This window comes from Tauraco erythrolophus, chromosome 7, assembly GCF_009769465.1.
Source record: "Tauraco erythrolophus isolate bTauEry1 chromosome 7, bTauEry1.pri, whole genome shotgun sequence".
Classification (NCBI taxonomy): Eukaryota; Metazoa; Chordata; class Aves; order Musophagiformes; family Musophagidae; genus Tauraco; species Tauraco erythrolophus.
Genome location: NC_141471.1, coordinates 61,809,213 through 61,835,263, shown reverse-complemented (window position 1 = coordinate 61,835,263; position 26,051 = coordinate 61,809,213). Strand labels below are relative to the sequence as shown.

Below are 26,051 nucleotides of genomic sequence, written 5' to 3'. Positions count from 1 at the left end.
GAAGTCTTAGTAATTTTCTCAAATCTCACAAGTCAGAAAAGCATGCAACTGAAACGACCATGGAAAAATATTGAAAGCTTCTCCAAAAAGCACATCAATTAAATGTAATTGCTAAGTTTTCATTGCCATCAAAGTTCAGAGAAGCATCAACGCAGAAGACAAAAAAACAAGGAAAATGAAGCGGAAACGTGTAGGGAGGATGGGGGGAAAGGGGTGAAGCCTTCATTGCTAGTTTTACCTGGCTTTTGAACTGTACCGCATACAAAGTCTGCTTTTAGAGGTAGACGCATTTCTGAAATGGAAACAGATCCCCTGGATGGAGCAAATTCAGTGGATGTAGAAGCAGCTTTATTTCTTTTACTGTGAGGTCCCTCGCTCTTCAGTTTATTCAATTCTTCCAATAAAGCAGTTCTTTTCTCAGCTGCACAGAAAAATTAATTAATTATAGTTGTAACAGAGGAAAAAGTAGTACTGAACAATTTTTTTTTTCATAAATATGTAAAATGCAACAGAAATGTTAATCATCTTCCAGAATCATTAGGAACATTAGGGACAAGAGATACCAAAAACATCATCTTGCCTATAGAAGATGCTGAGACAGAACAGATATTAATCATCTCGTTTTCCATGTGAAGAACTAAAAATAGGCAGCTGCAAGGTAGCGTAATAAACGCGTTGCCAGAGTTCATCAAGTCTTCCCAAAGTGTTCATGACAAAGGATTGCATTGGAGTCTAAAAACCTACTTGCAAGGAGAAGAAGTCTCTCTGCCTCTGCTTCTTCTTGTGACCCTTTCCCATGTTCCTCATCAAAACAGCAGTTCAGAGCTTGACTGGCTTGGTGAATCACCGTCTGCTGCATGTTGATCTCATTATTCAGCTCCTAGAGTAAACCAGTAGTAAAAATAATTAGCAAAAGAGCGATGTAGTGTTACATTCAAACAAGGAAATGTCTTGAGATTAACAATTTTGGAGCTATGCTTCAGAAAAATCTGGCTATTTAGAGAGTAAACTACAAAAATCTTGCAAGATTAGTTACTTCTGCACAAGAACATTGCAACACAACATTTTTGACCTCAGAGGTAATTCAAATATGGTGGGGAGTGAGTGACTTCAATGTTTGTACACTCTATATCCAGTCTAGTCTTCCCTCCACAAGGGGAAGCAGCAGTTAACCCGAAATTCAGCAATGTATGTGAATGAGGCACCAGTAAGGACCAGCATATTGCCTACTGAAAGTATGTAGTTATGAATCCTATCTAATTCAAGGCAGTTAAGATACAGATTCCACATCCCCATCTCCAAACAATGGCTTGTTCCCTGCTGACTTAGTCTATAGCATGATCCTTCTAAGAGATCATTCCTTATCGCTAGATATTTATGCTGAACAACCTAATTTTGAAGTTCTAAGCAATACGTTCATGTCCTGGACACTCAAAGGGGAAATTAAGCAAGGAAATAGTAAACTAGAAAAAGGATTTTAAGAAGTATATTAGGTACCTGCATTTTCTTTTTGATATTGACTTGATCAGATGGGCCGTTCTTTTTTGTTTCTAGTTTGGAAGCAACATCTTCCTTGCGAACAATGATTTGCTTTATTGAGGGACGATCAGTTTCTTTAAATCTTTGAGATCTATATGCATCAACACTTTTAAAAGAGGGAAACCCATTAGTTGTGTCATAGGTGTGCCAAGCTTTTTTTTAATATATACATACATATCAAGTATTGATGTTTTCCAAGTTGCCTACATGGCTTTAAAAAAAAGCATTCTGTCAGCTCATTTTAAGTTTAAGCAACATAAAGACTTCACAGAGACAATCTTTGATAAAGGCTGAGATCTTGGGAAAAAGCTTTGTTTGTGGTTTAAGTGGTACGCTTCATTAGAAGAGGTTAAAAAGCCATTGTCTTGATTTGCACACTTCCAGAATCAGCTGTGGGGTTTTGTGTTTATTACCTATAGGGAAGGTTGCGATCTTCTGACATGGAGCCAATACTGTCTCCAGATTCTGCCCTGGGGACTTTGGTCCTTTGGAACTTGTCAGACTTCAGGCTTACATCGCTGATACTGCTTCCTTCACCAGTTGACTTACAAGGAGAAACAAAGGCCTGGGGAGAAGAAAAGGTTATTACAGATATCTGTCCACATGAATGATTATCTGTTTTCTCTCAACTTTACTTGTTTTGCATATAAACAGTGATTTGGAGGCTGCTTAAATACTACATGACATTTTACAAGTATTTCCCAGGACATGGAGCAAGCTTACTTATTTATTAAAGACACCAGCAGATCATTAACAACAGGAGATTTCACGCTTAGTTTTTAAACTGGTGAAGTTAAATAACTACTTCTTTTCAGATTTTCATCAGTAACCACTTTACTGAATGCACGTATACCACTGGAAGACCAGCACAAGAACAGATGTTTATACTCAAGCTTGATTCAGCAGAAGTTAACCACTGGTTTAGCAGAGCATCCAATATGCTATGCTATTTTCAGAGGAAACAAAAAACAAAGACACGCCCACACCTTACCTCATTATGTTTTCATTAGCAAAACATCATTTCTAACTTCTCTATTTGCCCAGGTATCACAATGCAACAGAGTATCACTGTTCACAAGCAAATTGTACATCTGAGACAAACAAGCCCTTCCCACCTTCTAAGGCATCTCACCTCTGGACCAACAGATTCCACTAGAGGGGTTAACAGAGACATTGATGAAATATTCAGTGACTCTTCCTGCTCATCCTCATCACTTTCACCTTCCAGGCTCATGCTCATTTCTTTCTTCAGCTTTTCTATGTCTGGACCATCCTCTTGAAGAACTTCAAAAATCTCATTTATCACTTTTGAGCTATTCATCTCGTCATCCACACTCATTTCGATTTCATATACTTCATCTGAAGGGTGATGTTTTAAAAATATTAATAGTATCAAGATTAAACTCTTCATTCTCATTAAATGAGCAGAAAGACATTAACAGTTAAGCCAACTATTTTTGCTTTTCAAGTAAGCTTTATTAAAAAGCACTTCTTATAGTCAGGCATACAGAACCCTAAAGTATACTTCCATCCTTGTTTTAATCCACTTTTACCAGGTACACTGCATAATTGATACGGAGAAGGAATAAAAAGACACACTTGTTAGACAAGTTTCAACATTTTAGTTCAAACAGGTCTGAAACTTAACTGCAAGTCCTGTAATAAAGCAGTCTTTTCTGTCCTTTCCCAATAAACTTTTGATATCAGCATTTTGATATTCCTTGAGGACTTGAATGTCAAGAGAGAAGGGTTATGATAAAAGAAGTTTCCTGATTTATTTTATATAAATCTCCTTACGAAACACACATTAGCAGATGTATGGTGAATTCATTGTTCAGACTTGAAGGACACTAACACTCCGCTGGACAAGCAGCAATACATAACTAAATGCGTTAATATACATCTACTCGATACAAACCTTTTGGTTTCTCAGCAAGTTGTTCAAGTTTTGAGACAGACATCGCTTTTACAGGGCTTTTTGGCTCAGTGATCTTCAGAGGACTAGGTTTAACAGTCTCTTCACATTTAGGAGCACCTAAGTAGTTTATAAAAAAGAAGTCACTGAAGATTACATCTAGCCTTTGCAATTTTTTTTCAGTTATTGAATTTTGTAAGTTTGATAATATAGCTGACTTACAAAAAGCTCGCTACATTAAGTGTTCTAGTTAGCTTGCTACCCAAAAAAAGCCTTAGAACACAGACCCCCCACAACCTGTACAGCTAGACTTCTACCTTAGAATCAGAAAACTGAGAACACAGAAACAAGGCTGAAATCCTAATAGGGCACAGCCACTCAAATGCAAAAAGGGAAGGTTTAAAACACACCACACTCAAACCCAACCCAAGAGCAGGATATCATCCTGGTTTTCTAAAAGCACATTTGAGAGCCTGCTTGTCCATAGCCTTTATAAGAAGCATTAAGTTCAGTCTTATTTCCACAGAGAACTGGAGGCTCTTCCACTCAGCAAGCACCAGAAAGGATGTCACAAGCATCTTGGAATTCTTTTCACATCCCCTACTGTAAGAATTAACATCATAAGGGGATACTGACAAGGGAAGAGTTCCCTCCCATTAGATTATTGTGGAAATTTGGATACTCAGGTACTGTATAGATTAAATCTGACACACTGATGATTCTCACTCACTCTCCCTATACTTAACATACATGAGGATATGAAACATAGACAAACCCACTGAGAAACGCAGAGGCCTTGCCAATCTTTCAAGTGCTACAGGAGTGCAGAGTATTATTTGTCACACAAAAAGATTTAGACAAATCAATAATCAAATAAGAGGTCCAGTTCTACACGTCAGCACTACCAGCCCTTACTACTACTCATGAGCCTCAAGGGCAGTGCATCAGTCCAGTGCTAGCCACAGGCAAACAGTGACGGTTCTCACCTGAAGGCTCCATGCTGGGAGACTTTGGTGGCCTGTCACCTGCTGGTGTGTCTTCTGCTGATCCAAAAGTGGTGGCATCCGAACTAGGAGGACGTTTTGGACTAGTCTGAGATTGGCTTTCCTGGAAAAAATAAAAACATAGTACATTCAGGAGGTAATGTTCAAAGTGACTGAAAAAACTGCCAGAAAGAAACATTTTAACACCTGCTAGGAAAAAGCCTATCCAATATCAAGAAGGTTCCTATTTAAGTAAGAAATTCAGCTGAAGTACTAAATACTAAATTGAGTGTTTTTGAGTTTTCTTTTGTTTTTAAAGTTATAGAATATAAAACCCCTACACTTATCATCAAAAAAAAAAATCAATCAATTGGCTCAAAGCAGTATCACTTGCCTCCTTAACTGATTCTGCAGGAGGAAAAATGTATCAGTTTTTAATAATCACACAAACCACTTGACAAGTGGTCTTACCCAGCCTGGGCATTCACAAAGCATAGGTTTTTATCCTTTATTTCCATTTGAACATCCATCTCTGTGTTCAGAAGACATCAAAGCAATTCACAGACGATCATTTACCGATACACGGAGGTAACACATTACCATTTTAGCTTCTGGAAGTTTTCTCTTTGAACTTTCACTTTTCTCCGCGCTCCACAGATTGCCCCTATCGAACCGGCCACGAAGGCATGCAAGTTCTCGCTCACGTTCCTAAGCAAATAAAGGCCGACAGGGGAAGAGCTGACAGATTTAAGAAATCAAAACATCTCAGATTCCTCAGGTAGGTGCATAACAGTTTGAATCTTTCCCATAAGCAAGCTGTGAAGGCAGCAAGTCATACCTGCTTAAGCTGAAGCGCTAAACTGGCAGTAGAGGAATTTTCATTTTGTTTGAGAAGCCTTTCCTGGATTGTCCTTGTATTTGGGGTAACAATCGGTGTTCTGCACCCTGGAGTATTCGTAGCAGGACTCCGTGCACTACGCTCTTGACAGCGTTCCCCAAAGCGTTCCAGGAAGGGCTTAATTCCTGATCCCCCTACAAGAACAAGTGTTTTGTCTTGAAAAAAACTCTCAAAACCACAGACAGAAATCACTGCAATTTTGCATCCTGCCAATGGTTCTCAGTGAAGCAATTAAGCTGTCTCCTTTACAGCTCTTACTCCGTTATTCTTTATACAAACTAAACCTGAAGTGCAAATCACCACAGTAACAGAGAGTTAATAAAAGCAGCAAATCAGAGCAAATAGATGTCCTTCCCTTAAAGACCACATATGATCCACCAGTTAAACTGGTTTTCTTTTTCAATATTTCCTCTACAACCAGCCTCACTTGCATCCTTTATGTAAATGAGCTTTCCAGTACTTAAGGTGGATACATTGGTCTGGCATCTACTCCACTTTATCAAACTTGTCTTTTATTGTCAGCATATCTGGAGACACAGACTTGCTCTACTGGCCATCATTTTGAAGAGTTCAAGCTGTCAGTCCAAGTTTCTGATGCAACAAGCAGTTGAATTTAAAACCAGGTATGATGATCACTTGTTTCAACGTCAACGCTACCACTAGAAGAAAGACACTACGCAAAGTTAGAGCATCTATGTGGAATTCCTTCTAACACATGTAGGCTCTTCACCTTATATTGATTGGATACACACAGTATCCAACAATTCGAAAGAAGTTTTGAATAGTCTCAATTAACTGGTGTTAGCAGGATGCATTTTAACATAGAGGAAAAAAAAGTTAGATTGATTTCACTCTCGAGAGTCACTAAAATCACATCCAAGAAAATAGCTTTGCAAAACGTGGAAGCTGTACAATTTCTGTTAATTATCACAGAACTCTTCAAGACTTTACTCAAGTTACAGCAGGAAATAGGCTGTATTATCTGATGTGGTACCATAAATTCTCAACTAATATGTAGTTTTCAACACAGGACGCACAAGTCTAATTTGACTAAACATTTATTGAAGATGAAAAGACAGCTTACCTGGTGTTGTGGGTTTACCCTTAGGTTCAAGTTGCACATGTGTTCCCTTGACTGGCTCTTCTTTGGACTGAACTGGTTGAGTCACAGCTGGTTTTGCTGTTTGTGTACGCTTTTCAGTTTTCTGAGGGCTGCAGGGATTCTCCGTTAGCGGTTGTCGTACTTCAGATTCCTTACAACAGGGAACAGTGACTCTTGAGGACTGTAGTAAAAAATTCTTTGGATCCTCAACAAGGGAAAAAGGAATAACATTAAGATGAGACTGTACATTCTTATTCTCTCAAGAGGAAAAAGAATGAAACCATTCTACATAGCATGCTACAACACATCTATTCCATCAACAACAGAAAAAGCTGAGAACAAGGGTTAAAAGCTTTTTGCAGATTTTTTTTAATCCAATATTTCAGATTGTTTCAGCATTTCATTCCAGGTGCTTCTGCCAGCTACTTGCGGTATTTTCCCATGTTTCACTAAACAAGACTGCACATGGCAGATATTGTCATTTCATAAATGGCATAAATTGAACTATAGGTACCTGATACTATGAATTTCAGCATTCTGATTGAATTTTCATACAGCAATAACATTTACAATTTAAGTCAATCAACTATATGAAGTTACTGAGTGAATCCCTGTATCTCTAAGAAGTTCCTTTCTGAATGGTCAAAAGAGCAGCAATCCATTACTTCGACATCAACTTTTTCAAGATTTATAAGTACACTCATTTTTCAGTCTCAATAAAAGGGATTCTAAGCTGTTTCAGGTCTGTTATTAAAAAATAGCATGTGGGATTGCAATAAAGCAGAAGTTGTAAATAGACTAAGACTGCTCACCCCAAATCTTTAAGTTCAGATTAAACAGTTCTGAGTTAACATTCACACATCCCCCCCCAATAGTCAGATCAATTTTTAATCAGCAGCTAAATCAGACACTCACCTCTGTCTTTGAGTTTGCTGGTTTATTAATAGGAGCCTCAACAGGCCTCTGAGAACAGGACGGTGCTTCCTGCTTTACACTGCTGCTATTGATTCCAGCAGATGCTCCACTTGTAGTGGACAATTTGGATAAACAAGTAGTGCCAGGCTGTTCTTGTGCATTGTTTTGCTTCGCAGATGGATGACTTAGGTCATCTTCCCAGGAGCCAATTGTAGCAGCAAGGTTGGCTAAACGGCCTCTCCTCCCAATAGGGGTATCACTTGCCAGGGCATTAGATGTCTGCTTAGGTGGAGAAACAGACAGATCTTTTGATTGGAGGGGAGACAGAGCAACACATTCAGAGGGATCTGGAAAAAAGAAAACATTTCTTTTGCTAATAAAATATATTGAGATATACTTGCATCTTTTGCATTTTGCTATATAGTGAGTCTATCAAGTTCCTACATAACGGAATCAAGCCACTAGCTCTGAAGGCACTGAGACTAATCAAGTTAAATTAAAGCTCATTTCAAAGCCAACACATTTTAATCAAGTTTCCTAGTTTTATGTCACTATTGTGATGAGCAAGGCATCGCACTAGTAGGAGGAAAAAACCTGTAGCATTAAAATAATGAAACTGTTGACTACAGCTTAGACTTTCCCCAGTGCTAAGAATTCTTTATGAAAAGATTAGCATTCACACACACAAAGTTACCTTCTGCTAGCAAACATAATCATCAATGCCAGCACTGAAAAACGTCAGTACTGCTCAGCAAGCAAAACATACCCTCACTGTCCCAGCAGCGTCGCTGTTCTGCCAGTTTCTGCATACGTGTTTTGACGGAAAGGGCTGCAGGAGTTTCTGACTCCGTGTTTGTTTTTGCTTTCTCGAGAGGCTGAGCCAAAGAAGCCCTGTTAGAAGCAGTTACGTGCAACTCTGAAGTCACCTCAGGAGAATGATGGCTTGTGGAACTTGAAGGAACTGGCTGTACGTTCTCTGAACTGGAAGCTTGAGTCTCTATGTTGTTAGGGCAGAGCCTCTTTGATGGTGATGGCTTTGTAGCAGATTTCGCTGTACGGGTCAGAGTATTCAAGCAAATTAGTAATCAAAAAATCTAAAATATTTTCAGAGACAGTACAAAACTGTAACGCAAATAAAATGATGATTTATGAAAACCCTGATATGTCTCCTAAAAAACTGCCCTTCCCAAATTCTACCAAGCACAAGGCACTATACAATTATTTTTAAACAGCTTACTAATTACTCAGAGTTATCAGGTTAAGCTAAACATTAGCTATGTTCAGTCCTGGTGGTCAGGTAACTGCATCCGTCACTGTTTAGTTTAAGACAAATGCGAAGGGTTTTTATTTGCCATTAGAAAAAAAAAAAGCAGATGGGACTCATATCAAAGGACAACCTTCATTAAACTTTTTGCAAAATACCTTCTTCACCAGGAAGAGGTGCCTGGTTACCAGTTTCTGACAAAGGCTCTCTGACCCTCTTGGTCTGCACCGTGGGTCTCACTCCCGTCTTGGGCCGCTCTGCCATCTTCTTTTGCAGGTTCTCTCGCCTGGCACGAGTCCTTTCAAGGAGTTTCTGAGTGGTCAATAAATCAAGTGTTACTGTACGTTGAGTGAGTGCGTTAACTGGTGATAGCTCAAATTCAAAACACTTGAATTCTACCTAGCATACACCAAGATCCACAACAGTAGAAGTTCATAGTGAAGGCTACATAAGACCAACACAGATCCCAGAGGTTGCTAACTGATCTACTGCAATGCAACACAACAGAAATATTCCAAGTCTGGTTTTGTTCTGAAAGCAGAATGACCAAAATCTTTTCTACACTGCCAACTACACGATGTTTCTGTTTGCCTCCTTTTTCTCACTGCAATAACTCCTGATCTCCACACTTTGATTTCATCACTGCAACACTCACAGCTTCTCCCATTTGCAGCAAGCACTTGTTAGATAAAACATAGCTCACTCCGTAGCACGTTCCAAGCCACCTTCTTGCTCTCTGGCCAGTCAGTATGTGTTTGCAGGTTATCTGGAGTTTTTTGGCTTAGTAGACTGCAGAATTTTCTTCACAGAGGCACCAGTCTGGGTCTTTTCACCCAGCCACAAACTTTCAGGAAAATTGTAGAAGCAGTGAGGTTTGAAACACCTACTCTTTAATGAAGAAGTAGTGAAGCCAGACAGTAAGTTCCAAAGTTCTGGTCATTAAATCAACTAGTGTCTCCCATTAGTTTGGCTTGCAAAGGAAACCAGGCTAAAGAGACACAGGGGATGGTAAAATTTTAAAAATAAAAAGGGAGAGAGGCTTCTGTAGAGCCTGAAGTAGTCAGAAATGTTTGAAAGTAATTACTTTTTGACTGAATCACCACACGAGTGTCTTGAACCGCCAAGTCTTGCTAGTAGGTTTTTTTGACATGGTGCTAAAGCACACAGTCAAGTGACCTGGTTGGCATTAACCCTCTAGCAAAATAAACAACATTGAAGTGGTTGACAAGTGGGCATAAAAAAAAAAATCAACAAGTTAAATGCATGGCTGTTAATATTGAAAAAAATGTTGCTCTTACACCTTCTAAATCAAAAGGGGAATTTCTTTTCCTCAAGCTTAAATTTTAAAAAGAACAGACTGATGTCAAACCTAGTTGTCTTAATAAACAGGCTATTTATCACAATTTATCTTGATACAGAAAAACATCAAAAGATGTAAGTTAAGCTACCTAACAATATTCTTTTTCATTCAGTTGGAAATCTGAGTACTACGATCACATTCCATACAAAATAGCTGGTTTAGTAAATGTTCCACACTAGAAGAAAGTGATTACTTATATCATCCAAGTTTGAAATAGGTCCTGGTGTTCTGGTGTTGTTTGGTTTTTCTTTTTTTTTGTCGGGGGGGGGGGGGTTAGGGGGGGAGAGGAGTGTTTGTTGGTTGTTTTGTTGTTTGTTTTTTTTAAATACTGCATTCACAAATCATTATCACTCAGCTTGATCACATCTAAAGGATATATAATTACTCCTTTGATCTAGGTTTTAAGGCACTTTGAGACAAGAAATTGTGTGATCGAGCTAATGGCCTTTAAAGGGAAGCATATAAACTGCACTTGTTTGGTGGCACATAAATTATTGCGAGAACTGTGCCAGCCATTCTCTGTCCTGTTGCACAGCAATTAAATACACATTTCACATTTTTAACTGTCTAAGGCTGAAGTCCTAAACAATGTTCCATTGTAGGGCAACACAGGACAAATGGAATGTCAATCTCAACAGGTTCTTTTTGTGGCAGCAAAAAATCGGCTTCTCTAGCTTCCATAGAAGAGAAGGTTTTGGGGAAAAAAAAAGGGGGGGGGACGGGACGGGACATGAAATGCCAGGAGTGCCTCCAATGCAAGTTCCATGTTAGTTGTGTGCACAAGTTTCCTTATTTCAACCCCCAAAAGGCAGAGCTACAAAGTGCAGGTAATACCCACATAAATAAAATCTTCAAGGCTGTATAAATTAACTGTTCTTCCAGTGCAAAGTCAAGGATATCTTCCACAACCGTATTCCTACAGCTCTATTCAAATTCAGCCACATTCCTTTCTGTTTTGTTAGTTCAGTAAAATGGAGTTTCAGTTGTTACAAATAGGATGTCACTTCCCAAGAATGCAGGCCTGTTGTTGAGCTCCAGCTCCTATTGGCTTTTTGGATCTCAAGTTTTCCATGCAACTGCTGTAATTCAAACTCTGCAGTTAAACATGATGAGTAAGCCACTCACCAGAACTGGAGACTTACTTTCCAAGTTCATCAACAGGGTATTTGCTGCAAGTACATTCCCTGAGTGTTCTGATGACAGCCAAAGTTTTGGAGTAGGACATACTTATTTCACTACATCTAAGAACCACCAAGTTGCAGTTAGTGAATCACAGTTTGTGTTGCAAAAAGCACCTTCTGAAAATGAGAAAAGGCCTTCCCACTTTAAATGTTGATGGCCAATCTTGGTTTTTAAAAAAAGTATGTTTTAAAGTACATATTTAACAGCAGTAGCTAAGACACTCAGGCCCACACGTGATTACAATGATTTGTTCTGGCTATCCTGCATCACAGAATGCAGCCAAGGGAGCAAATTTATCCATGGCATTGAAGGAACAGTTAACTTCAAACTTCACATATGCAAATTTTCCCGTGAGCAACTGCATCACTTATTTCTTTCTGGTCATCCTCCACGCTAGGAAACCATACTTTGCTCTACAAAAGTGAATAACTACTTCCACATACAAAATAACCTAGAGTATTTATAAGATTCTGTAGCATCAAAGCCTTTTGTGCAAGAAAGGTGAATTACACAATCAGCTATAAACTGGAAGTCACAAATAATATGTTCATTGTGATCCTAAAAAAGTATCCACTGAATCATCTCTTCAGCATGTTCTGTATTAATAATTTGGTTGAGATTCAGAATGTTATTAGTTTTTGCCTGTAGGATTAATCAAAAGAAACTTTATTTTGGAACTGTCTGATTTGAAAGCGTTCCACTGAATCTTACTGCAAGATTTATTTGAGCTTCAATTCAGTGAGACCAGGGCAAAATTTGTTACTGTACAGTGATCAGCAAACACTGAAATAATAGCAATTAAGCCATTAAGGCTCGAATTACACTGCTTTACATAATCAACATTTACAACGCCTCACCAGTCCCCTGCAAGTAACAGAGTATGGTAATTTGTAGACAAAGATTGTCTGAAAATAATTAAGCTAAGGAAAGTTTATATTAAAAAGAAAAAAAAATCAGAACATAAATATTTCACAGTAGGTGGTAAAAAGCTTTCTTTTCAGAAAACTTGTTTGAGGAAAGTTATTAAACTTCAGTACACTTATACTGGTCAGATTTTTGTGGAATGTCCTCCACAGCATAAACATTTTTGATAAAGCAAGCTTGCAGGCATTCTGCAATACTGGGTAGCATTCAAATTAAGTTCACCCTAAGGAGCAGCCTCACAGTTGGTCATGGCTTTTCAAAAATCAGTTATCTACAAGAAGGGCGTGTTGAGGTTGGACTATCTCCCAGCATGCAAAACCATTTTAAACTTGATTCAGCAGTCCAGACTTGAAGTTTATTTAAGACTAGTTGGATCACGTCCTCACTACCAAGTAAGGAAGGAGGTTTTAGATGTTTATACTTCACAAGCCTTACATGGGGGTAGAGTAAATCTGCAGCAGCATAACACATTTAGTAAATACGTTCAGATCGATACCTTATGTTCAGCTTTTTAAATCAGATCTGCACAGTCATCTTTTTCAGGCACTCAATTTATTAAAAGTATGTCCATTTGAGAAACAGATGGTTTTCAAGGGGAGGCGAGAGTATTTCACCAATGTATTTGATCTGGATTTTTTTTAAAGTACTTTAGGTTTTTGCTTAGGCAGGCTGTGGACTGAAGGCCACTTTTACTACAACATTTCTCAAAGCAGTCACAAGACAGCTCCACAGCTTTACATCTGTCACAACTAAAATCAGAGTAGGGTACAGCATCTTTAAGAAACCTCTAGCCTCCATACTCATACAAGCTGGTCAATTCCACTCTTTTTTTTTTTTTTACAGTTTAGCCTCTGTAAAACTCAAACACACACACAAATCCACTCTAACTAACTGAGTTCTTCATTTTTTTTAAAAAAGAGGAACCATGCTTGCAAATGAAAACGGCCGATCACAGGCGGCAATGCTGCCAAACAGGAGGCATTTTTAATCAGGCAGTCGCTGCTTTGGGCAAACTTCACACCAACTGTCGATACGGCAGGCACGACGTGTGTCAACACCGCTCCCTTTGCTTCCAGCGTCCCTCCCGCCTCAGCTGCGAGCCTTATCTGCCAGACACATGAAAGGCGGACCCTACAGCGCCAGAAAAAGCAATCCAGCACCGGGTCGGTTTGGAAAAGGCCCTCTCCTCTGCAAACCCTCGCACGAACAACCCCTCCGTCCTCTGCTTTTCCAGGGATCCCACGCCCCGCAAGCGCCCCGGGGGCCACAGTGCCGGGAGTACCCGCCGGAGCGAGACGAGGGGGCAGAGGAAGGCTGCCCGCCGCAGAGAAAGAGGCTCGCTACAAGCCCACAAACCCCCGGAGCAATGTAAACGGGGATGAGGGGCGCTGACAGACCCGAGCCACGCTGGGAGAAGCTATTTCCCCTCAGGAGAGCGGCCCCAGGGAGCCGCTTCCCCGCCACTGACCACTCGCCCGCCCCGGACCGAGCCCCAGGCGCTTCCCCTCGGCAGCTCACGGGACGGGAGCTGCCTCCCGCCACGGCCTCACCTCAGTGAAGGGGTCCATGGCTGCCGCCGGCGCTCCGCCCGCTCTCTGGCTGGGCCGACACAACCACCGCCCCAACCGCTACTCGGGTTTGAATTTCAGCGCCCGCCCCGGCTGCGCACGCGCCACGGGCGTGGCAAGCCGCCGCGCAGTCACGTGACAGCGAGAGGCGCCCGCCCCGCCCCGCCCTTGCCGTATCCGAGGCCGGCCCGCGAGTGCGCACACAGCGTCCCGCCCCACGCCGCAGCGCGGCGTTGATTGACAGGAGTGCTATCCAATCCGACAGCAGCCTGCCCTGCTCTCCGCCCCCCTGGCGGGCTGACGGCTCTGTGAGGGAGAAGGCGGGGCGGGAAGGCGGGCAGGAGCGCCGGCGGAGGTGGAGAGATGTGGGGTTCTGTTGCGCGGCTCTCCAGCCTGGTGCTCCCGTTCCCGGTTCTGGGGGCTGCGCCCCCGGGCTCGGAGCTTGACCCCTGAGCATTGTGCTGCCCAGGGTTTGTGTGTGTTCCGTGCGGGAGTGCATCCCGCCATGGCGACCCCGTCACCTGCCCTTCTTCACCACCTCCTTAGGCAGCCTGTTCTAATACTTCGGGTTGTGAAGTATTGGAACAGGCTGCCCAGGGAGGTCGTAGAGTCCCCATTCCTGGAGGTGTTTAAAAACCGTGTAGATTTGGTGTTGAGCAACATGGTTTAGGGACCCTGACAGTGCAGGGTGAACGGTTGGACTCGATGATCTTGAAGGTCTCTTCCAACCAGACAATTCTATGATTCTATGATTCTTCCTCTCCTCCGGGCACGAACTGTGTGGGTTTAAAAAAAAAAAAAAATGAGGCTTTTACCTCCTTTACAGGCAAGTAGAGCAATGCTGCCGAGTTGACTCCAGCTCTTGGTGCACATGCTCAGTAGGAGTGTCTCCAGAGCCTTTTTCATTTGAAGCTTCGTTTCTCAGCTGGCATTGACAGGAAAACATGATTTTTGTATTACTCTGAATGGAGAGGACACTTAATCCCAGTGCAGATGTGAAAGCAGCAGCTCTTTCTGATGGCATTTACGTTTCTCCTTGCATTAACAGCCCGTAGTCTCCTCAAACCTCACCCACCAGTTCCTCCCACTGTCCCCTTCTCCCTTTCACTTCATGTGCAGGTGTCAGAGGTGCTGAATTGCAGAGACCCACTGGGTGCTCAGATCAGTCCTTGCTCTCCTGGCACCGCCTCAAACTCCTTTCCCATAAACGCACTGAATGCAATCACAAATACAGCTTGGTTTTTTGTCTCTGCTGTTCCCCCTTGAGAGGCTGCTATAGGCCTGACTGCCCAAATGACCAAACCTCACCAAATTCCCACTCTATCCATACGTTTTGGCACCCCTTTATACCTTAATTGCCTTGCATGAACACCCTTCTTTGCCAGTGCTGTGCTTGTTGCCTCTTGGATTATTTATAGGCAGCAGTCATTTCTTCTTCAGACTTCTGCTTTGCCTTGCTAAACAAACCACGCTGTTCTAATTGTCCCTCATGAGAAAAATCTTTTCAGTGCCTTATTTGCAAAGAGCATGGCATCTGTGTGCCGCAGAAACTACAAATGCAATACCAAATAATCCTTTCCTGAAGAAATCTTCAAGGTTGGACACAAGCAGACACCCTGGCCAACAAATGTCCCTGCGCTCTTCTCACATGAACGTGCATTGGAGCAGCCTGAGGACAAGCATCGGAACTTGCTCGCACACCAGGCTGAAAATTTGGGACTTGCCAGATGGGACTCATCACTCATTCATAATCTGTGAACCAGCCTGTTCAGTGATAAGAAAGGACAGGCTTTCTTTCCTTCAAGAGGAACTAGGTATGGATATCACTGGGAAATAACAGAAACATTCCTTTAATGGAGCAGTGGAGAATCAATGAGAGCAAATACCAGAAGACAAAATACCCAATATGGAGCTCAAAGACGTCAGTACAAAATTAAAAGAGAGAATTACCATTAAGTCTTTTTTCCTCCTGCCACTCCAAAAGAAGTCACGCACAATTCGAGCCCTTTCAATGCAACAGAACTATTGCAATTTAAACACGCTTTCTGCTTTGCATGTGGACCTCTGAGATTTATACAGTCCGGATCTGGCTGTCGTTGGTGCATTTCCAAATGTGGCTCTGTCAACTGCTGTCATCTTTCAAATGATATGGCATAGTGAATGATGCTTAGCCTGGGAGCCAACCAAAGTGGTATTACCTGCACTGTTAATGTACATAATAATCTCATCTGCTATTTAATATTTAAAAAAGAGGGAAATAATCATGCTTTAACCTGTAAAGTAAATCTTTTTTCTATAAAGTCTATTTTGAAAAATGAAATTGAGATCCCTAGGAGTGTATAACTGCTTAAAACGTCAGTGCAACATGCATGTGACAAATGTAATTTCCTTTTAGTCTCTACAGAGCCAATCATTTCTTTGTCATTTTGATCCAGACTCCATGGGGCCCTGATAGAAATAAAGAGAATACTTATTTTCTCAGCTTCTCCGGGGGTTATGTCTGTCTTCGAGAAGAGCAATGGACAGTACATATATCTTATCCTTGTATCGCTCCAAAGAGCCAAAGAAAGTCAGTGTATTTCAGGAATGGTGCTATAAAATGGCTGTGAGATCCATTGCCTGCGTAACAGTGGGGAGTACAGTCTGTAGCAATGAAATTGCCAACCAGGGTTACTTTTTTCTTAATAAAACTATCTACAATGAATGGAAAAAATCAACTTCTGTTTCACAATCCGAAGGCATAAAGAAAAAGAGAAGGAAAGAAAGGAATGCCGTGTTGAAACCAGCAGAACAATGAGCCGGCTCTGCCCGCTGAACGGCGTTATATTTCATGCCAGCCTTTTGAATTCAAAAATTATGAATCACACCCTTCACTGTCTCCTCAGCCCACGTGATATGGTTTAAGATTTCTTCCTGCCAGGGGTAAGCTAATGAAAAGTAAACCCTTGTGTAACAATAAATAACACAATGGAAAGCTCTTGGGTAACGGTTTTTGCTGGCTTGCAGTTTTCCTGGGAATTGAGAGCGTGGGCACTTGTTTTTTAACATGGCAACAAACCCATTTTTACTTTCCCAAGTTTTCCTTCAAAGATTTTTAAAGCCTACTGACTGTTTTCAGGGTGGTATTTTCATTTTCAGAAGGTTACAGAAGTTTACATTAGCACTTTCATGAGAATGGAGCACTTTTTAACTAATAAGGAGAGCACTAGCCAAAGTTTTTGTAGCTCTGGCTTCCTTACAATGCCAATACAATCATAAATGCAAAATATCGAAGGCAAAAATGCTGATCCCAGTGTAGTCCAATGTATACCTTGATATAGCTTCATTCCATGATCCTCAGAGAATAGTTCCTAAAACTTACTTTCTGCTGAGAAATGGAGTTCACAATACTGATTCCAGAGGAAAGATAAGCAAGATGCTTTGTTTGTTTCACAGAAAAATTTCAGTAATCCTGTCATTTAGAGGAAAATACTATTTTCCAACTTGTAATTTCCTTTTATTCACAGACAAATAATTCCAAGCGAAAGTTGATGCTCACCTATCTTTCCCTGGCAAGCAGATCTCAATCTACTGTATGGTAACACAGTGTATTATGACACGGTGCATTGTACTATTCCTTGTAGTTTAGATTTATCTACAGAAGGAATTTTTTACCAGAAGATTGGCTCTTCTACTAATTGTTTGGAGAGCTGTCACGGTTCTGATGCTTTTTTCACACTGGTACGTATGAGCGCACAGGATGGCAGATAGAGGAGAATCAAACATATAGTCTAGTAAACACTCTTGTGCATCATTATTTCTGAACTGTCATCCCATTGGAATGCATTCTTCCCAGTGACCTCAGACAGCGGGTCTGACCTTGGGGAAGAGGCAAGGAGACAGCCCTTGCAGAGCTTCTCGAAGACTGTGCCACTAGCACGGACATCCCTCTGCCCTAGCCTGCCATCTTGTTGCCCCCAGTGGATCCTGGAGGACAGATGGTGGGCGGTCTAACTCTCCGTTCCTTGGTGCCTAAGATGAAGCCAGGCTGTAAGAGATTCCCCTCTTTACAAGCACCACACCAGGACCCACGTACAAGGGAATCCTGCACTACAGAGGAGCAGTGAGAATGGAACATCCAGCCTTTCCTCAGTGACTTTGAAATGAAGACCAAATTATGCCCTTGGATCCTCTTAAATATCCTACCATGCCAGAGACTTGACCTGGGAAAGCGCAGTTTCACCCTCAACAACGAACAGAAGGGCTGGTCCAACACAAAACCAAAAAACACAGCGTATTTTCTGTTGCAAATATTACACAATCAGAAGCATTTTGAGGGGCAGCGTTTAGGACCTTTTCTCTGTGGCAAGCCAAAGGTGATTATACTGCTTTTGTCAACTCCTATGATAATCCTGGAGGCAACTTAGGCTGACATTATCCAGGAAAAGAACATATTTATGTCAGGAATAAGACAGGTTTTGCGAGTAAGTAACCCAGTGCATGACATGGATTTAAATGAGCAATGCTCAGAGCACAAGTCTCTCTTCTGGTAGCCTGAGCAGGAAATTTGATAAACAGCTCAACCAGTCCAAAGGAATGTGAGACCCCGTAACCATTACAGACCAGCTTTCAGCTGGGACTGTGCTTCATCATTCCAAAAGGCTTCATTTATTATTATTAATCTGCCTTGGTAAGCGTTGCTGGGGGAAAAAAATCCCTTAAACTGGACATGTGCTGGGGGAAAATATGCTATATTTTCAGAATGTACAGAATGAATTTCGAACAGTGTGAATTTTATTCGTTCTCTCACTTGTCCTTTGCAAAATATGGGAGGTTCTCAAGAAACTGGCCCGCTGAAGACACTGTTTATATCAAAGGTTGGAAAAACACAGTCATTTATATTCTACACTAAATTACCGTACGATGACACTGATGGATTAGCGTTAACTGTTGTCAGAGCTGAAATACACCATCTCATATGAGGAGCAACTGAGGGAAAAATGACACAGAAATTGAAGCTGGAGGAAAAAAGCAAAACCTTATGGTGAGAAAGAATGAAAAAAAAAGGGAAGAGTGGAGAATGGCAAGCAACAAGAGAAGATAACAAAGAAAACAGGAGGAAAAGATGGGAAAGAAAAGATATTGAAATGGAAAAATGGTGAAATGAGACACAACTCATATTTCATTAACAACAAGAGGCGGTTGTCAAGTGGACTCGGTTTCAGAAAAAATCTCTGGGTGGTTGAACTCTGCATTTTTACAAGGCTGTGGGAGTTAAGAAACGTTTGCCTGTCATGTACTCTGAAAAGATTTATTGTGCTCACAATTTTCTTAGTACTTTATTGCATTTGTGTCACTAAATCAAGGAAAGTTTCTCAAGACTTTTCATTTAGGTCTCCTGACTGATTTACACAAGCGAAGGGGAATTAGGCTTTCTTCTTTTGTGTCTCAGTTATCAAATACCCACTTTTCTTTCTTTATCCATGTGGTACAGCTGTACCATTTGCTGACAGAAAAACTCTGAAATAAAGCAAAGGGCCGGAGAGTACTTAAGTGTCATTATATTAATTTAGACCATGATGTTAATTTACGGTACCTGAGGACTTGTGTGCAATTCTGTAGCATACTGCAAACTGAGTAATGGCATAATCACATCAGCAATTTCACCAACCAAATTGTATCACCTTTTATATTCTTGAAAGACTTTTCTGAAAGATAAATTAAAAAATTAGCAGATTCTTGTTGAAAACCCATTTTTCACAAAAAAAAAGTGTTGTATCAGCTCTAGTTCCTTTTTTTTTTTTTTTTTTTTGAAGACTCAGTATGCTGTAAGCTCAACAGGTGGTAATTTTCTGACCTCATTCTTGCCATCTTATACTCATATTTTGAGTAAATAAATGAAACTTTTTGACACGTATAAAACGCATCATAAATGATGCATGAGAAAGCCTGAGAATGGTACCTACAAAATTATCTTAAAAGTTTTTAAACCTAAAGGAAGTGCTCAAAGTTAAGCACAGCCTATAAGCTTTGCTAAACAAGGAAAGACTTAAGGATATGAAATGGGGTTTACATGAGCTCATTACTTATTTTTGCTCTTCACTTTCCATGTCATTCCTCTGAAAAAAAATCCATGCAGGAACATGAACTCTTTTCTGCAATAGTAGCGCACTAGAGGGTGCTACTCAAGCAGGATTTTAGGCTGGTTAGTGCTTCGCTTTGGAAATCTCTTTTTCAGTATTTGGGAAAAAATGCACTTCTGAAATGAGAAGCAGCTAGTTTTAGAGGGAGAAATTCTACTGAAATTTGAACAAACACAATTAAAATGTAACAGTGATGATATTTTCCACACACTTCCCCATGAGGGATGGTGGTAACACAGTCACTCAGCTTCAGTGGAAACTACACAGATAATTACACTGAGGCTGTGCCAGAGATGAGCAAATACCCCCAATATTTCAGTCTGCTTTTGCTTCAAAAGCTGTTACGACATAGAAAATAGATTAACTAAAGGAATATGAAAATGAAATCATGGCTCCTTGTTAATGAGAGGGACAGAAACATCCGATGAGTAAAACATGAAGTAGCAGTCTGTAGTACAAATACAGTCTCGCTGTATGTCTGGGCATGATATGATGGAGGGCTGGATCACCTTGCCATAAAACACGCAAGAAGGCAAAGGGAATGGAAATGGCCAGGAGGTTATTTTAAATAATTCTTTCCTCATCCTTCCAGTGGTGGTGAGGATTGTCAGAGCCCTAAGCATGTCTCTCCACATCTCCAGGGGCTTTGGCTGCCTGGAGTCAGAGCCCACATGGAGATGGTGGTGGTCTTGGGCCATGAAGAGAGGCTGCTGCTCCCTGACAACACTTTGCAAGTGGCTTGGTATGGACAGCTTGTCTTCTTACATGTCTAATCCCAAAATCTCTTTTGAGCTCAGTTAATCTGTAAAACGGCAAGATGGTGTGTGCCCTGCACTGTGCCCCACTCAGGTACTGTGGAGCTCCAACTCTGTGACTCTAGTCTAAACACCACGATAAAGTGGTACCCAAGGAATCTCCAAAACCAGACATGAGATGGAGGAGAATAAAGTCTGGCTTATGCTTCTCCCAAGCTCGAACACTATTTCCATCAGCTGAATTTGTCACTGGTACCACTTGAATGGGATTATTCACCATGGAGTAAATAAAATAGCCCCAGCTGTGTTATAGTTCCATCAAACCCCACAAAGTATGCAGGAACCTGCAAGGTAAAGCTAGGTAGCAGCGCCGGGCATGTACTTGGAGAGTGGAAAAAGAGACTGGGCTTGCACCTTGGGTTCTGCCCCTCATCGAGTCCAGTGCTTCTCCTTGGAAACAGAACTTACCAGAAGACCGTCTCCAGTCCACACAAAGCCCCTTCTGCTCTACAGATCCTCTCCTAAGTGAGAGGATCTGGAGATCCCATGAAATGAAATCAAATGCTTTGATGAAGAAGTGTATCATTGTTCATTCCCCAGCTGCTGGGTCTTTGCCCACTGAAGTCAACTGTGAAGGGTCCCCTGCTCCCAGCGCTGGCACCCCAGCTCTCAGAAAGCACTGGCCCCATCAAAGCACCAGGTATTCCTACCTATTACTGCACAAGTTGCATCTTGTAAAAAGCTGATATGATGGTGGTTTGTGTTTTTTGGATATCCCCTTTTAATTTTCTAAGTCTGCTGTACAGACTGTTTTTGCCTGGACCAGCAAAACCTAGGGGATCAGGTAGGCAGCGTGAAAGAGGAAGGAATAAGGGAATGAATGGCAGTAGGGACAGGAACATCAGGCTTTTCTCAGGTTAGTTAAAAAGCAAGTGAAGTCCTTACCTGATCATCCAAAAAGGGCAATGCATTACTACGAAAACATTTGCTTTTCAACCTAAATTATCCCAGCACCACAAAAGAGTTGGCAGCCTTCAACGGGCTCAAAGACAAAGTACGAACAGTTTAAAAATTCTCATTATTTGGGGGGCAGATTGTCATTAGCCCTCTGCTGCCTGGCCTGCAATTTGTGTTGCCACAGCAGGGTACCTGTGACTCATCTGCAGGTGTTTGCGGTTCTGTCCTGCGTGCCCATCCTGCCTGCCCGTCCTGCCTGCCAGTCCTGCCTGTCCATCCTGCCTGCCAGTCCTGCCTGCCCATCCTGCCTGCCCGTCCTGCCTGCCTGTCCTGCCTGCCAGTCCTGCCTGTCCATCCTGCCTGCCTGTCCTGCCTGCCCATCCTGCCTGTCCCTCCTGCCTGCCCGTCCTGCCTGCCTGTCCTGCCTGCCCATCCTGCCTGTCCCTCCTGCCTGCCCATCCTGCCTGCCAGTCCTGCCTGTCCATCCTGCCCGTCCTGCCTGCCCGTCCTGCCTGTCTATCCTGCCTGTCCATCCTGCCTGCCTGCCCGTCCTGCCCATCCTGCTGCCACTGCCGAGGGCAGCATCCTGCCTTTCTCAGAAGGACTCCTGTAGTGACGAGGCATTGCTGCACAAGTGGGCAGATGGTTAGAGGAGGAAAAGGTCACAAGGAGTGTACTGGTCCATCAGTCCATACTGTAGGCAGGTGCATGCTTGACTGTCACTAATGTATTTATATAAACCAGTTCTCTGCCAAAGGAAAGCAGAGAAACTAACTTTTTTCTTAGTAGGTGTAAGTGAGTGTACAGTAGACATTTCCTATTTTTTTCCCTGTGTGATAACAAACTACAGTCAGCAACATTTGTAGGGTGGCATCACGAGGGTCTTACATTGCTTTCACTTCTCTGAACTTTACTGCAAGGTTCTCCTGCATTTTGTTTCCCCTTGTTGGGCTGGGTTTACGGTATTGAGCCTCCTTAGCATAAAGTGGGAACAAATTCAATGGATAAATCGGTCCGAATAGTGGAGCTGTATCAAGTTGTGCTCTTCAAGGCTTCTTAAAATAGAAGTCCCATTGAACAAGACTATATGAGTAAGCAGCTCTCTCAAGCATGTGCTGCCTTTGCTGTGTACTAGAAAGGCAGGACCCAGCTGGAATCAGACGGCAATGTTAGACATTTCAGAAAGAGTTTCTAGAAAGAGCATGTCTGGAAGGATGGTCAGTTGGAGTCACTTGGTCAATGAAACTGTTCGGTCACAAGATTTTAGATATAGATCTTTAGATATAAGAAAGAAATTCTTTACATTGAGGGTGGTGAGGTACTGGAACAGGTTGCCCAGAGAAGCTGTGGATGCCCCATCCCTGGAAGTGTTCAAGGCCAGGTTGGATGAGGCTTTGGGCAACCTGGTGTAGTGGAGGGTGTCCCTGCCCATGGCAGGGGGATTGGAACTAGATGATCTTTGAGATCCCTTCCAACCCTAACCATTCTATGATTCTATGATTCTAAGATACTCAGCCAGCTAAGTGTCATTAAGTCGGCGAGGGGAGGCTAACCTTGCCCCTCCAATGGCCCTGAAGCTGTGCCAAATTACGCAGAGTTACTTAAGGACTCTCGTTCTCAGCTTTCCTCGCTCCTCAGGGATTCTTTCTTGTCAGCACAGAGAAGCGGAAGAAAGATGCTGGTGTGAATATGGGGGAGGAACCAAATAAAACAGACGTTAAAACAAGTGTGTGTATATATATGTATATGCACATGTAGAATCCAAATGCACACAATAGACATATATATTTATATATGCGTGTGTGCGTCTGAATTTTGCAGTGTCAGTTTGTGACAGATGTAGAGATCTACAAATTGTATCGCTGCTCTTCCAGACTCTACATGTTGTAGAGCTTATTGATGCTAATACTCCTATAAAGATACTCCTTGCAAGATGTCACAGTATTTTGGACCAGCTGAATATGAAGTTATCTCTGAAGGCACGGCCGGGTAAATCTGAAATTATCTCTGGAAGGAATGTTATGTGGAAGCTGAAATACAAGACGCGTGTCGGCTTTAATTCTGTCTCCTAACAATGTGATACCAAGATATAGATTATTTGTATTGTGGAACTGTATTATTTAAGCTGTATTCCACAGTGTGGCTCATCTAAACCATACCATGTGTCCACATGTCCCCTCACCTGGCTACAGCACGATCTGTGCCAGCTGCGTTGACAGCCTCCAGGAATTTTCTCATGACAGAGTAGCTGGTCTTTCTCCCACTGTAAGTCCGAGCAGACTTGCAAGCTAAGACACTTTTGAGGTCAGAACTGCTAGAGGGACATTAAATATATATATAGTATTCTTGTCATATTGAGACACTTATTTTTCTTGACTGAGCTTTCTACGTTATGCTTTTAATCAACAAACATGACAAAGCTTGCTCAAAGCCAAAGAACAAAATAGAGGCAGGTGGCCTTTTAGCATCCCTCCTCTGTGCCTTCTGCTGCTGCCTTTGGCATCCTGTTGCTAAAGCCAGGAGCTAGCATGACCTAACAAAACCTTTAAGCCATCTTGCAAAGAAAAAAAAAATAACAGTGGAGGCAGCAGATTCAGGGGTGACTGAATGCCCAAGCTCTCAGTGAGAAAGGACTCACAGACACCAGGGAGAAGTAGGCAGGACATGAGAAACATGGAGAGAGGGCATCGACCAGAGGGAGGAAGGAGAGGAGGTAGATGTGTAAAATGCACATCAAACGCTGGTGTTAGTGATTTCAGTGCTATGGCTTCCTAGCATATGTGAAGAATCATCTCTTAAGAGGAAAATTTAGGATCTACACAGCAAAACCATTGGGGAGTTATGGTAAAATGGTGCATTGACTGTACGTTGTAGCAGCCAGATACCATTTTTTCATCTGCCGTGCTGATTGTTCGCAGTGCTAGACCCAATTCACTGTTCTGGGGTTTTTTTTCTGTAATTGCCATGTATCACAGGCACTCTGACCCATTAGTGATAGTTTCGTCTCTTTAAATTTAAAAGTGTTTATTCAGTTCCTGCAATTTGAGATTTTGAGATGAGCCTTCGGTTCCAGGTACTAGTTTGTTAGCAAAGCACTTTAGAGGGTATTTTAGGTTAAACTTAGACATGTTGACAGAGCATCTATTTTCTCTGTTCCTCAAAGAATTCACGTTCAAAGGGACATCAGATTTGTCACCTAGGTAGAAGTATGTTTCAGCAGTAGCTTTTCATTAGCAGACTGTGAAAAATGATAGCTCAGTCTTTTCATAGCTGGTCTTAAGAGTGCCTGTCTTTGACTGTGTGTGAGGCAGTGGCAAATAACATTAAAATATGTGCTTTAAACTCTTCTTTTTTTAATTATTGCCTGTGAAAAGCGATATGAAAGCAGACACAACTATTTGATCAGCATCCACTCAGTCGTATGATGGTGTGCAGGTAAGTGTCTATAAGGATTCATGAAGTTCATTAAAACTTTTCCAGGTAGGACACAGAAAGGGGTTCTCAGGTAGGATACAGAAGGGGGTTTCCAGAAGTCTCAACGAGCTGTGATCTGTGGAATTCCCATCCCTGCTATGTGATGATACAACTAGATCTTACACCTTACAGGATGATGTTATGGGACAGAATCTTTGTATGCAGTGCATTGCAGGTATGAATTCGTTGCTGGGAGGGAAGGTGGCAGATATTTAAGCTGTTCAACCAAAGCAGCTCGTAACTTCCCAGCTCTCCTCTCCCTGAAAGATCATTACAGTCACATAACATATGTTGAGCACTATTGTGCTGTTAAGTCACTTTCAGTTAAATTGCTTTTTCCGTTGACTGTTGACCGTTTAGAAAAGTAAATGCATTAACACACTAAAATGGATTCTTGTGTAATCTGACTTCAGTAAGGCCCTTAACTCTGCACGCTGAGTACAAAATCTTCCTGCACCATGCCTACACGGATGGGTTACTCAACTGCAATTGCTAAGGTAGAACAACTTTTTCCTATTTAACATTCAATAGGCATTTCAAAACACGCAAATTACCTTTCAAGGAGCGAAAGATTTCACAAGCAAAGCAACAGATTGCACAACAAGTAAAGCAACAGAAGTGTATCTTCTGCTTTAAATTCTACTTTTTACTTATCAATGTAGGATAACCTCCTTGATTACTGAAACCAGTTATGGCCTCAAACCATTGCTCTGACGCAATTGCTCCATTCTGTCCTTGTCGTGCTCTCCCAGGGTGGCACGCACCCTGCTGAGCACCTTTGTCCCATGCCTTCCGCTCTCTGCCTGCCTCAGGCCCAGCAGATAATTATCAATCATACCAATTATTAGCAATTACAGCAACAACGGTGGTTGATAATGTACCGCGACGCCGCTGCTGGATTCCGTGCCGGCTAGAATTCCTTTGCTAGATCCCTGCAAAGGACGGCGCTGGAAACCCGTGCCGGTGCGGCAAAGCGTGCTCTTCCGGCGATGCTTTCGGGCGCACCTCGGTGCGGCCATCCCCGGACACCCGCCCCGTCCCCGGCACTACAACTCCCAGGATGCAGTTCGCCCCCTCCAGCGCGGGCCGCGCC

The 26,051-nt window shown here is 42.1% G+C and overlaps 1 protein-coding gene across 1 annotated transcript in view; it reads right to left on the bottom strand.

The window, feature by feature from the left end:
- Positions 1–13,695, bottom strand: part of ANLN (anillin, actin binding protein) — a 30,697-nt gene extending 17,002 nt beyond the window's left edge. The window contains exons 1-14 of the mRNA XM_086614316.1: positions 13,633–13,695; positions 8,775–8,928; positions 8,119–8,403; positions 7,353–7,699; positions 6,420–6,642; positions 5,276–5,469; positions 5,038–5,145; positions 4,441–4,561; positions 3,458–3,574; positions 2,672–2,898; positions 1,953–2,104; positions 1,498–1,645; positions 745–880; positions 239–421 (exon numbers count right to left, since the gene is read on the bottom strand). Of these exons, the coding sequence (XP_086470442.1) occupies positions 239–421; positions 745–880; positions 1,498–1,645; positions 1,953–2,104; positions 2,672–2,898; positions 3,458–3,574; positions 4,441–4,561; positions 5,038–5,145; positions 5,276–5,469; positions 6,420–6,642; positions 7,353–7,699; positions 8,119–8,403; positions 8,775–8,928; positions 13,633–13,650 (2,413 nt within the window). The 5' untranslated portion in view covers positions 13,651–13,695. The remainder of the gene's footprint in view (positions 1–238; positions 422–744; positions 881–1,497; positions 1,646–1,952; positions 2,105–2,671; positions 2,899–3,457; positions 3,575–4,440; positions 4,562–5,037; positions 5,146–5,275; positions 5,470–6,419; positions 6,643–7,352; positions 7,700–8,118; positions 8,404–8,774; positions 8,929–13,632) is intronic.
- Positions 13,696–26,051: the final 12,356 nt, after the last annotated feature.